This window comes from Archocentrus centrarchus, chromosome 12, assembly GCF_007364275.1.
Source record: "Archocentrus centrarchus isolate MPI-CPG fArcCen1 chromosome 12, fArcCen1, whole genome shotgun sequence".
Taxonomy (NCBI): domain Eukaryota; kingdom Metazoa; phylum Chordata; class Actinopteri; order Cichliformes; family Cichlidae; genus Archocentrus; species Archocentrus centrarchus.
In genome coordinates this window covers 17,834,178-17,848,017 of record NC_044357.1, presented here as the reverse complement: position 1 = coordinate 17,848,017, position 13,840 = coordinate 17,834,178, and the positions used below count along the sequence as shown (strand labels likewise).

Sequence of the window (13,840 nt, the reverse complement as noted above, 5' to 3'; positions counted from 1 at the left end):
TCACAGGTGTATGAAAAAATAAAAGTTGGTTACATTCTTAAACAGGTATAGACAGAAAAAAAATTTTTTTGTTTTTTTTTTTTGTTACTGAAAAACAAGTATTATGGATTGATGGAAAATCAAGCATTCATTGCTTGGAAGTGCTCCATCTACCAGTAAAACTGGCACACTTGTAAGTGGTGCCACTATCTACAGATACCACAGGATGAAAACATAGGTATACGGAGCATTAGTAGAGTGCTTCCAAACTTACTGGATGGTATTTCATCATTCAGCAGCACATTGACCCAAACAGCAACCACTATTGATTGTTGGAATTGTCACTTCAGCCTCAGAGTCAGTCCAGCATGCATTCCAGCAGTCTAAACACAAACAAAAGCAGAGAGCTCCCACAAACAAAGGGCCTGACGGTCTACAAGAACATCAATAGGGAAGATGTGAAGACACAGTATTCCTGTTGGTTGAAGACCTCAACATTGGTGTGCTTCTTTCTTGATGCAATTTTGTTTTTTCCCTTTGGGGTAAACTTCAGAACAAAAAATTCTAGGGCTTAAGCAGTATTTTAAATTAGGTATAGGGTGAATTACAGTGCCTAACACAGGTCTCAACATCAACAGTGACGAGTCAAATCCTGGATGCTGGTTTACCAGGCAACGTTGCTGAGAAAAAGCCAATCTGAGACTAGGAAACTGACAAAACAAAGATGAGCAAAAGAAAACACAATGAAGAGAATATTGATTTTAAAAAAGGGGTTTGCACAGATTAATCTAAATGTGATAGCATTTGTGGAAAAATGGTCTAAATGTTTACAGTTTGGACTAATGTGCCATACATGTATTTCTGCATATCATAAATCATTTAGTAGATAGCAGAAATTTTGCTTTGTAACACCAAATGTGTGTGTGTGTGTGTGTGTGTGTGTGTGTGAGTGTGAGAGAGAGAGAGAGAGAGAGAGAGAGAGAGAAACAAAAAATGTAATTCCTGCAAACAATGGGAATATTTGATATTTTAAAAAGTCACTTTAAAGTTATGGCAGCAGTTTTGAGCTGTGACAGCAGACAGATGAGTGGATTAAATAATTAAAATGAGCCTCTTGCTTATGGTCTCAACTGAATTAAGGCTTCTGCACTCAGGTAAAATGACTATTTATATGTTTAACTCAAAGCGCATGTTAATGCTTTATGCCACTTCACAGGCAATGTTAAAAACGCCTCACCTGAACACCAATTATGATCTCTCTGTAACTAAGTCAAGTTTTCCCAAAAAATATAAAATGTGTCAGGAAGTCCTGTAAGAAGTATTTTAAGCCTTGACATTCACTTCTTGTTTTTTTACCTTCAGCAACTTTGAGGCATATGAGCATAAGGCAGAACTCACAGACATTAAGACTGGGCAGTAAAACAGACACTGTAATGTAATTGCAGCACTGCTGTGATGCCAGCAGCTTCTGAAAACGGCAGTAAGTGACACCCTGGGATGAGAATGCATTAAAATAACCTAAATAGTTTTGATTGCAAGCCATTTCTTTCTATAAATGTTACTTTTTCACTTTGCAAAAGTGAGAATGCAGATAATCATTTTTGTTCACATAAATCAATAAACCTGTATGCATCAAAGGATTTTATGTCTGTGTGCATTCAGGCCGGTGTAAGCTGTGTGTGTGTGTGTGTGTGTGTGTGTGTGTGTGTGTGGTTGTGTGTGTGTGTGTGTGTGTGTGTGTGTGTGTGGTGTGTGTGTGTGTGTGTGTGTTTAGACATAAAACAAGTAGCTGTCTGGTTTTGTCTACAGTAAAATCACACAAATCTTCTCATGTGAGCTGTAATCAATGTGTGTTGTGTGGTGTGTGTGTGTGTGTGTGTCTGTGTGTGTGTTATTTTGGTTATTGGAGGGACAATTAAACCATAGGTGAACTTAGCTTGCTGGAGAAAAGGGTCAGTGAAGTTTCAGTGCCACTCTGATAGTCGTAGGCAGACAGATGGACAGGTTGGCAGAGCGATAGACAGGCAGACGATGCGCAATGATGCTTGACAGAGAAAGAAGACAGACAGGTGGGCAGAACAGCAGACAGGTAAAGGAAATGGTCAGCAAAGCAGACAAGCAAAGCGGAGAGAGAAGAACATGGATGAATATTCAGCCAGACAGGGGGTCAGACAGATATTCAGACAGGGACAAAAGAGAGGGCAGACTTAAAGGTGTACCAACTAGGTAGGTGGAGAGGCATGTGAAAACAGATGTGTTTGCAAGCAGAACGACAGGAAAATGGCTGGCAGCTACAAATAAAGAGAGAGAAACAGGATGTTTTGCGAGATAAAGAAATCCAAAGTGGAACGATAGAGCAAAGGTCAAAAGATACAGTGTTGAGAGCAATTTTCCATTTTCTCATGTTTAAGTTACATTTTGGTCTGGGGTCCAATAACTTTGATATAATAATAAAATAATAGTGTTAATAATGAAGTCATACCTAAAATGACTATCTCAGTGTAACATACCTGGTAGCCTACGAGTTTCTTTCTTTTTCTTTTTTTTTAGTGGCAGCTTTGTGTAGAAACGGTAATTTTTTTTTTTTCTGATGGTGGTAAAGATGGAGAAGTGTATGTGATAAAGCATGATCTTGAGCAAAGTACTATTCCATTTTGAAATGCCACCCTGTGGATGTTGCCTTACTGAAACCAATTTCCTCCCTAACAATGACCTAAAGTACAGCTCCAGACTACGCAAGAATTATTAGAGAAGAATATGTCATCTGGTTTTCTGTCTTTAATGGCAGTCATCAGCACTCAGTGCTTTTCAGTTATTGTGGAAACAGTTTGACTAAATACTGTAGTATTTAAGTGCCCATCAAAGCAGTCCAACTTATGGGAGGGGCTTCAGGATGAATGTTCCCACATTATGTCAGTAAACTGGAAGCAACAGCATATACAGTGACGATCCCAAGTCAAACATGGTGGTGGTGGTGGTGTGATGGAATTACCTGTCACCAGTTGCTATTTAAGTTGGAGGAATTCCTGCAGTCAATGCCTGATTGTTGAACTAGCCACATAGTGAAAGCCTGGCTCCTCATGCTCAGCAGTTTAGCTTTGTGTTTGCCCCTCATGTTTTGTGCTCACCCATCTTTCTTCTGTGCAGAAACTCTGGCCTAAGACCTCACTGCATGAAAGCCTCAGCTTAGATTCCTTGAACTCTTTGTTGCAAATAAACCTGTGAACTTTTACTGCAGAGTCCAGCGTTTGAGTCCACCCTTACCCACTGGTTATGGCATTATCTTTGTCTAATATTAAAATTTGTTTGAAGATCTGAAGCATATAAGTGTGACAAATATTCAAAAAAAAAAAAGCTTTTTCACAGCACTGTAAAAGGCAGGGAATGCTGGAAATGGGACATTTGTGAGCAAAAGCAAAGTTTGAGGTACAAAAAATGAGTTGCAGCAACTCATTTGATGAATAAAAGTATGGGTTTTCAGTGAAAATGACAGCAATAGTATACTCTCTATCACATCAGTTCTGTGAAGGTGTGGGCCTCTAGAGACTAAGAAAAGTGTGGTGTTTGCATGCAGCCAAGTCAACCCTTATGACTAATGGATGGCACAGAAGTCTTTTGATGTGTGGTAATTGTCTAATACCTTCCAAACAGAATGTTCAAACTGTCTCTAAAAATTAGGAATTTCCTCCAGTAAGCTGGTGAGGATACCAGGGCTACAATATGAAAGTGCTAAAATATATTTAAAAGTGGGAATTTCCTCCACTGAGCCAAATTCAAATGGCATATGGAGGTAATCTTCAACTTTTGTGATTGAACTATTTTTTCATCAAGACCTGGAAAAAAATGAAGACTCTGAAGCCCTTTTGAAAAGAGCTATGAAGAATATGGTGGCCTGGTATTCCACTTCAACACACAGAGGAAGACAGGCTTAATTCTTACCTTGAATCTGTCTGTTGATGTAATTTTCTTTCTGTTTTCCCTCCATCTGTTTTTTTTTCATCTTTTCAAATAACCGGTTGATTTCTTTAAGAGGGCAGCAATTTGAAGCAGCATCTTATATCACATCCACATTCTATTTTCATTTACCTGTTCTCCCCTCGCTCTCTTCTTTACTCTTCTTCCCCACTTACCATTCTCCTCTCTTCACGTTTCATCTCTTATCCACAGATGTGGCCACACACCCAACCCACCCCCCCCCCCCACCCACCCAACCCCCCCCCCCCCCCCCCCCCCCCCCCCCCACCAACAGAACCTCTGCTTCTCTCTCTCTCCTGCCTCCCAATTAGTCACCACCTCTGTGCCCTCTCTGTCAAAATTTCTCTTCCCCGACTCTCTCACTTTTTCAGTCCTTTCCTGTAAGGTCAGTCCATATTGGATCGATCAGGGTCATCTATCTTCCACTACCTGAGTGGCGGCCTCCTATTTCAAGAGTGATCATTAGCCAATCATTAATCTAGATCAGACCATTACCAATCGTTAATCTGGATCCTATTTAAACTGGTGCTACTGAGTGGATCCCTGGTGACCTCTGACACGTGAGTTACCAAAGAAACAAGAATCACACTCAGTTACCCTTTCCCCCTCAGCAATTGCTAATGTATTATTGGATGTCCTCAGACAATAAAACAGGTAGCTGTCTGGTTTTGTCTACAGTAAAATCTCACTAATCTTCCCATGTGACGTATAAGGATAGTGCTTCTCTTTTGCAGAATCGTTTTTTTTTTTTTTTTTTTTTTTTTTGACATGTTGGATTCTGAATAAGTGACACATTGTGCGAGCAGTGCTTTGAGAAATAGTCAGTACTGTGATTATTTCCGCGTTTCTTTGGCACTGACAATGTAAAAGGGGTGGGGGGACTGGGGGCTAAAGTAAACATGGGGTTAAATCTCCCTAGAATGTGCGCAGAAAGAACACGCTCTCGTGCCAGTGGTCTCACCAGCACAGAGGCTGACTCGATCCAAGCAGCGCGTGCGCTCTGGAAAGCTTCTACTTGGGTGTTTTTTAAGAAGGGGGAAACATTTTTTTAAATCTTGAGTACCGGGAAGAAGCGCCGCTGCCTTGGCCCCTGCCTTGTGGATGATAATGGGATGATTTTCCTTTGAGGCCATTAAGCTATCAGACTTTTCCAGGGGTGGATTTCACTGCTTTGGAATGTGTTTGATGCGCATTAACCTTTTTCGACCTAGGCAGGGCTTGCCTACACACTCTGCTGTATATTTTTTCTGCCTATGGAATATGTGGAAATGTTGTCATTTGATTCCACGACCTGTTTTGTAATCCGAGGCTTGAATGATGAAAATCTTTTGAGATGAAAAACAGCACTTTTGGGGATCATTTTTTGCTTGTGCGCGGCTCGTGCCTAATCTCGCGCCTCAGCAGCCTGTTGTCTGTGTCCGAGGGAAAACGCACAACTTTACCACGAGCTGGAACCGGTCCTGTAGCGGGGGCTACAGCTGGTCTGAGCGGCACATCAGGGCCACAGGCAGGGGGCCAAGAGGCAGACCAACGGAGCGGCCCCGGTGTTCAGCCGCTGTGTGGTTGGACCGGGCATCCGGTGCAGCTGTGGAGCGGGGATGATGAAGTCGGTGATGATGGTGATAATGAATGGTCCAGCAGCTCGACCAGGCACCAGGGTCTTGCCACCAATCTGTTTACTACTGTGCGCTCTCATCTTTCTCCCGATATGCGCTCACTCGCACCCGCAGCCGTGCCAAGTGCTGAAACGAATCGGCCACACGGTTCGGATAGGGGCTCTGCACGTTCAGCCTCGCTTGCTCTCCGCTAGTGCTGTCAGCGGCTCTGAGGACTGGGACAACGAGAGAGAGTTGACTGAAGAGCAGCAGTTGGAGTTGGAAAGACGGATTAAAACAAGTGCCAGTGCGCCTGGATATGGAAGCCTTAGGACTAGAGCGTCCGTTAATAGTCAGCGGGGCGCAAACAGGAGTAAAAGCCAGGCACGCCAACGGGAGGAGAACACCTCGAGGGAAAATCGCGTGTTCGCACCCCGAGACTCGGTTCTGATCGCGGTCGAGGCTCTGAACCGGGCTGGGTTACTACCCTACAATTTATCCTTGGAGATTGTCATGGCAGTTGGATCCACACTCGGAGAGCTTCCCGCGTTCTCCTTTTCCTCTACGGGCAACCCCGAGAACGAGGACCCGCTGTCCTTCGTGGAGAGCGTGTGTCACACTGTGGTCGTGCAGGGGGTTTCTGCCATGATCGCCTTTCCACGGAACCGGGACGAGTTCGTCAAGTTGGAATTCGTCTCACTTGCGCTTCAGGTACCTGTAGTCAGCGTTGTGCAGAGGGAGTTCTCGCGCCACAGTAAGGTAAAAAGTTATTTCCCAGCTACATCTGAACTGTTAACTGTTGATTACTTCACTTCGGCATACAACTGCAGTGGGCTGTGTCTGCACTGGTGCAACATGCTATGGTAAAAGAGCGCAGGGATTACCTTTGGCAATTTTACATCGCAGTCTGACTACCTCTGTAAAGTCACACAGTTCATTTTACACTAAATGCGTGTAAGTAATTTAAATACATATTGATAAGACTATAATGCACTGCGACCAACCAGTGGCCAACATTTATGACAGAGACAGGAGGTAGAAACGCCTCCTTCAGTGGCTGATCTTTGATGTCCTTTCAGATGGAGGACAGATCTTCCTGTTCTTGTTCAGCATTTATCCAGTCAATCAAAATTAATGGCTCAAATTAAGCTTGAGGAATAACAACACAAGCTGGCTTTCTTAACTTTGAAACTCAGGAAAAAGCCCAACCTACATTAAACTGAGTCAAAAGACAAAGGGGCATGGGGAAAAGACAACAATGCTCTGTCCATGGTGCTGAAATCTACTGAATTCAAATGGCGCTTGAGCAGAAAACAAGGATAGTGCTTCTCTTTTGCTGAACAAAATGTCTAAAAAAATGTTTTGATTGACAGTGTGCAGTCAACAATAATGTGCACCCAACAGCACATACCCTGAGGCATAGATGCATAAACAAATGCTGTGTTGATATTCAGAATCCCACTATGTCTACATAAGTAGACATTCAGCAGTGTGGTGAGGACAGTATAATGCAGTCAAAGCACTTACTCACACTCAGTGTGGTACTATATTTCGACATCTCATTTGCTGAACAACAGAAATAAAGGCAGACGTGCACACACTGTTGTGGTGACATGTACATTAATGACCTAACACCTTTCCTTTTGACAAAGAAGTAAATTATTGCTCCTTTATCCAACTATCTACTAATAATTAGCAGGCTCCTACTGTATCTAATAATGGGATGAGTGTCAGAAAACTGTAGCGTACAAGAAAAACATTCATGCAGAACCATTTTAAGCTGAATAACACTTGTTTCATTTAGCCAGTTCTAGAGGTGAATCCACACAGTGAACCATAGTGAAATTTCTGAGGGCATTTCAGTGGTTTCACAGTGATGCTAAATAGTTCCTTCACTTCTTTACATCACTGGCAGTACCATATGCACAGTGCCTTGTCTATACCATGTAGAGCACCTACTTGGCAGGAAATCATTATATCACTATATGTAATAAAGTTTGCAATAATGTTAATTTTTTTAATTGCCAGTATGTATTCACTTCAATGAATTATTTAAATAAAGGACTAATCCTTCAGTACAAGTAAACATTGCTTTTGGCACAAGCATGGATTATTTTGAAGTGTATCTGTTTAATTACTCAGCCTTACATATATAATTCAAACGCGGTCATTATTTTAAAAATAGCTAGTGTAGGTGCACAAGTGTTGACAATTTAGATACTGGTTGTTTATAGACATTATATTGTCAGCAATTCTAAAGTTGTGTTATGAAAATTAAGTTCATAGGAGATGGTAGGTGAAAAAATTAACTCTTGCACAATACACCTGCGTGAAGCTTGCTGATGGAGTTTGCAGCTAAAATGAGACCGATGGGGGAACTACTTAGGAATGTAATCACTAAATAGATCAGTGTGAAGGGGCATCAGAAATATTTCTGTGGAGAAAACACCTGTCGCGAGTGTGCACTCATACTTAACTGTGTTGTTGGGGTCGACATTTTTCTCACAAGAAATAGACACACGCATGTTCACAAAATGATTTAGTATGTGTGTGTGTGTGTGTGTGCGTGTGTGTGTGTGTGTGTGTGTGTGTGTGTGTGTGTGTGTGTGTGTGTGTGTGCGTGTGTGTGTGTGTGTGTGTGTGTGTGTGTGCGTGTGTGTGCGTGTGTGTGTGTGTTTGATGGGGGTCAAAGACTGTTTTTTTTTCTTTTTTTTCTTTCTTTTTTTTTTTTTTCTGTTTTCCCCACACACACATCTAACCCCATTAGCTGGACTGAAGGGTTCTGGGACACTTACCACCTACTAGGGTATAGTAACATCTGCGTGTATGTGGTCGTGTGTGTGGGTGTGTGTGGGGGTGGGGTGGGGTGGAGTGGGGTGTGTGGCTGTGTCAGACAGGTTGTGTCTGTTGTGTGTTTGTGTGTGTGTGTGTGTGTGTGTGTGTGTGTGTGTGTGTGTGTGTGTGTGTGTGTGTGTGTATGTGTGTGTGTTTTCTAGGATAATATCTAATTTCCTGCTCTATGCACAAGGAAAGGTTTCTCTGTAAGGAGTCAGCAGGTGTTTAAAATCCAAACCGATTCCTAGAAGTGAAGTAACAGTAACAGATACAGCTGACAAACCAAAAGTTAAGGAATGATTGATTGATAAAGGACTAGATGGAAAGACTATTGAATGGAAGGATGAACACGTGCAAAAAAAAAAAAAAACTCACTAGAAAATAGCTGCCACATAGTGTGTGCAGTGCTTGTGTGAGTCTTTTAGAGAAATGGCTTAACTCCCTTCTGACTCAATCTAGTTTCACTAGCAAATCCCAACTTCAGGCTGACAGCAATTTCTCCAAAACATTTTTTTTTTAAATGTGAAAACTTTTTGGATGTCTTGAGATGATCTCATTACTGTTTATTTCCTCACTTTGTTTGACCTTGAGTTCTTTTATCCTACCAAAGTTTAAAGTCAGAATTCACAGTTGAAATTTGTGTAATACAATGAATCATTGCAAAAACCTTTGATAATGTGATCTGCCCACAGTATGTTACGTAAGTGTCAGAATGACGAAGCTGCATGAGAATATGGAGATTATGGAGGAAAGGATAAAGTGACCTCAGAGTAAAGGAACTGGGCTGGGAGTTGTGGTGAGCGGTTTTGATAGCAGGAAAGGGATGAGAATTTAGCATATAAAAGCCAAGGAACTGAGGAACTCTTGGCAAAAGGAAGCTCTCTGGGAAAGACCAGTCATCTTTGATAGGAGGACTTAGTTTTAAAGTGGAAATATATCCCATGCTGACCCAGGGACTATGGAAAGATAGATACACATATATAGAGAGACATACATATAGACAGATGGAGCATCTTCACTGACAGCTTGAAGCATATATGCCGAAATCCATAGCTACTTATTCCAGTTAGGTGTTAGCACTAACTGTGTACTGGATGTGGAACATTTAAATAGTGCATACTCTATAATAGCAAAGTCTATCATCATGATGTATGTGCCATATATAGCAAATAAGGACTTTATTAGGTACATTGCTCCAACCTAATCAGACCTACAGAAAACATTCAATAAATCCTGTATGTACTGTGCAGCCTTTGCAGATAGTATCATGCAGATGGTGATCCAGTTTGAGTAGTAGATTTGAAATCTTTAACGCAGGCCTATTATACTTTTTTATACTATACATACTATTACAAGGCAGCACAGTGGCGTGGTGGTTAGCTCTGTGGCCTCACAGCTAGAAAAACAAGTAGAAGTTTGGGTTTGAAATCACCTTGGCCCGGGCCTTTCTGTGTGTCTGCGTGGGTTTCCTCCAGGTACTCTGGTTTCCTCCCACAGTCCAAAGACATGCAGTTACTGGGGTTAGGTTAATTGGTGATTCTAAATTGCTCATAGGTGTGAATATGAGTATGAATAGTTGTCTGTCTATCTGTGTGAGCCCTGCGACAGGCTGGTGACCTGTACGGGGTGTACCCTGCCTCTCGCCCTATGACAGCTGGAATAGGCTCCAGCCCCCCGCGACCCTGAACAGGATAAGCAGAAGAGAATGGATGGATGGATGGATGGATGGATGGATGGATATACTATTGCAATGGTGGCTGTTCATATTAAACATGGCCAACATTTTAAATAATCATTAATGCGATCTTCTCAGGCACATGGCTCTGGCTGTGATCACTGCAGTATCTCCCATGTAGTGTTCAAACTTGTTTGCAAGGCTTATCCAATCAGAAGAAATGCATCTTTAAGGGGAGGGTGGCCTTAAAGGGCAGCAGTTAAAAGAGCTTGTCTTGGACAGAGGATGAACTGAGGGGCTGCAGATAGATAAGGATTATTTTGAACTGTGGATCATCCAAAATTTTCAAGTGGAGTCCAATAATAAAAATATGAAAAAGGAACTGAATGTAATAGGTGTGCTGTACTAATTCATGGTGGTGTTCTGAAATGCATTAGTTTGTGCAGATTTAACTAACAACTAACTAACTATATTAGGATAACAAATGGTGTGTAGTTATTATTTGTAATGTTTGTAGAAGAAAAACCTAAGTCGCAGGTGGGTCATGTTGAATGTCACTAAGCAGAATTTTGTAGCGTTAGACTAAATTATTTGTGAGCTCTGAGTCACTTAAAAGTGTTGTATTTTCTGAAGTCTCTGTGGTTCACAAAGTGTTGAAAGTTGAGATTAGTCTGACTCGATACCCACATGACTATTAACCATTATTTGCTTGCCATCACTACGAGCTGTTGAATTTCACTGAGATTCATGGTCTTGGGTCGTCATAATGCCGCTTGTCTCTTTCTGGGTGTAAATCCCTTAAGAACCAAGGTGAGGTCTTCATAGAGTTACAAGGCTCTAAGGATTTCTTGCTTTGAAAGGAACAATGTGAATTGAGTGAGACCCCTAAGGACAGGCATTATGAGAAAGATATGGTTCTTGACAGTGCTCTAAAAAGTAATCTCACCAAAGAAAAAAAAAAAAAAAAACAATAAAACAGAGACCCTAATTTTGATCAGTTTTCACACTTTCCCTACAATTTATCATCTAATCAAAGAAAAATCAATAACCAAGTCATTAACATTTCATTGGATTTGTCCACTGGCTTATGACTGTGTCAGCTCGTGCATTTTTACCATTTAGCAAGCTTTGTGAGTTTTTTAGCACAACTAGTCACAGCTAATGTGTTTTTATGGGAATCACAGGGGAAAATCTTTTTTGAAGAGAAGAGTGATTAAAAAAAAGAGCACATTGACAACAGAGCCGGGATTTCACAGCACACCAAAAGCAGCAGATCTCCGTATTTATGTAAGAGAGCAAGAAGCCACACTCTGTAAAAAATGTTTCCTGTTTATTTACATGAAGAACAAAGAGGGGGGGTTACAGATTTATGAAGATCACAGAGCAGAAGTGCAGTTGAGAATAATCCATCCAATTCTCCTGGAGAATGAGAGGAGGTGAGACTCTGATGCCCTGTGGACTGCATTACCATTTTCTTCCCTGATAGCGGACTTTTAAATCTGAAATAAAACATTGCAATTGCTTTTGTAGATGCTTTTGCTCTAGCAATAATCCATCCATGTATATGCAATAAGCTGATTAATAATGTCTTATTTGCATGTCTATTAGACAGAGTGATTAATGGGATAAATCAAATTAAACAATAGATTAATCTAATGGAATTTTTTTGTGCAAAGCTTGTGTAAAAGTTGTAAGGTCAATTAAAGTGAGTTGCTTGGGCCCTTTAAATGTGTTTGATTCTGTATTTGTAGCTGTGGGTGCAGGCAAGCAAACAAATGTGCGACTGATTAAGCAGCATATTGTATGCTGGGTACAGTATGCCAAGGTATACTGACGCAGATCTGGCAGCTCATGCAGCCCTCTGACCTATTTAATGTTATTTCAAGTGTTGCAGGGATGAGCGTGTCAACTTTGAAACCTATCTACTCTGATCTTGTGGCTCACTATAATCCCGTGGGTGCAGTGCATTATATGTGTAGTTTGCACTTAACTAATTATTGTGAATAAATTCATTACTGCCAGACAGAACTTTTTATCACACAACAACTATGCCCATGAAGTTGTTTCAGATCATAGCACAACACTGTGGAATTGTGTGCTTTGTTAACAAGGAATGTCACCGGGAACCAGTATAGAACAACTTGAAACCCAACAGAAATTATGCACCTTAACAGTGAATTTAATTATTTATATTTCGGCAGTAATGTTTTTGGACACCTGCTGAGTTCAATATCGACTCTCCTTTTATCATGTTGCTATTTTAGCTCTGATCTACTCTGAAACTGCTGAAGAAAACATTTCACCTGCTATTACACCAACATGCTATTTCATTCAGAATTTGAATGTGTCAGGGCACAAAAAAAAAAAAATGGATACTTTTGACACTGTTCCTTTTTGCAAATTACATCAAAATAAACTTAAATAAGATCAAAACTATAAACTGGAAAAATGCAGTTCCTGGCGATATTGCGAGCTGTACTGTAAGCTGTGACTGGCTTTCAGAAGCCAGCTGAATGCACAGATGAAAGTTTTACATAATAGTTGTCCTCTAAATGACCACACATTGGCGCTGTGTTGGAAATGTATGTACGACAGCAATATTTTTTTTTAGTGTATTCGAGTAGCAGTAATTTGCATTAAGCAATATTTGCGATGTTACTCTGGCAAACTTTAAGCTTTATTGGTAGTCTGGTTAGTCTGTTCAACTGGGCCACATTTAAGTTTAAGCATTCAAAAGTTATAGTCATTCTCGCCCTATGGTAGCTGGGATGAGCTCCATAGGGCGATACAGCTATCTGCTTCAAGGTGCAACATGCTGTCCATTCAGAGATGCTCTTCTGCGTACTTTGGTTGTAACAAATGTTTGTTTGAGGTACTGTTTACTTCCTATCAACTTGAAGCAGTATGGCCATTATCCTCTGACCTCTGTCATCAACAAGGCATTTTTACACACAGAGCTGCCACTCACTTGGTTATTTTCTCTTTTTCAGAACATTCTCTTTAAACCCCAAGAGATGGTTGTGTGGGAAAATCCCAGTAGATCGGGAGTTTCTAAAATACTCAGACCAGCCCGTCTGACAGCACCAACCATGCCATGTTCAAAGTCACTGAAATCACCTTTCTTCCCCATTCTGATGCTTGGTTTGAACTTCAGCAGGTCGTCTTGAGCCTACAGTATCTGCATGCCTAAATGCACTGAGTTTCTTCCATGTGATTGGCTGATTAGATATTTGTGTTAATGAGCAGTTGAACGGGGTACCTAATGAAGTGGCTGAGGACTGTATATCGACCAGTAATTGTTAGCTAATTTAATTAGCACCACCTAACTTAAAATTAGCAGTTTTATTTGAGGTATATTTCTGTCAACCTGAACCATTAAAATTGGATAAGCATTCAAGACTTATTGTGGTTGGAACTGATTTGTAACACAAATAAGGATTTGTTAGCCAATTATAGGAAATGTGGGCATGTACAGCATTCAAGCGCCTCCAGCTATGATCTACAGGTTCAGTGAGAACAGGCAAAGTGTAGCATAGAGGGACAAAACTGTGTTTTGCAAATATTCAAAGTGGCGAAACCTTTTTCTTTTGCTTTTTTTTTTTTGCTTTGTTTGTTTACCAGCTGGCTTCAGCAATCACACTTTAGTGACTGACTTTTCACTGTGGATTAGCTCTATCGCGTATATCTGTAAGGCCATGTTACATAAAGACAGTGAAACCAGTTCTGACCTAAAGATCACAAATTAATCTTAAAGCGTACCATTTAGAAAGGAAAGTGGCCA

The 13,840-nt window shown here is 40.9% G+C and overlaps 1 protein-coding gene across 1 annotated transcript in view; it reads left to right on the top strand.

Annotated features, from left to right (window-relative positions):
• The first annotated feature begins 5,498 nt into the window (after positions 1-5,498).
• Positions 5,499-13,840, top strand: part of grin3a (glutamate receptor, ionotropic, N-methyl-D-aspartate 3A) — a 60,562-nt gene continuing 52,220 nt past the window's right edge. Inside the window, 1 exon segment of the mRNA XM_030742945.1 lies at positions 5,499-6,308. Coding sequence (XP_030598805.1) covers positions 5,553-6,308 — 756 coding nt within the window. The 5' untranslated portion in view covers positions 5,499-5,552.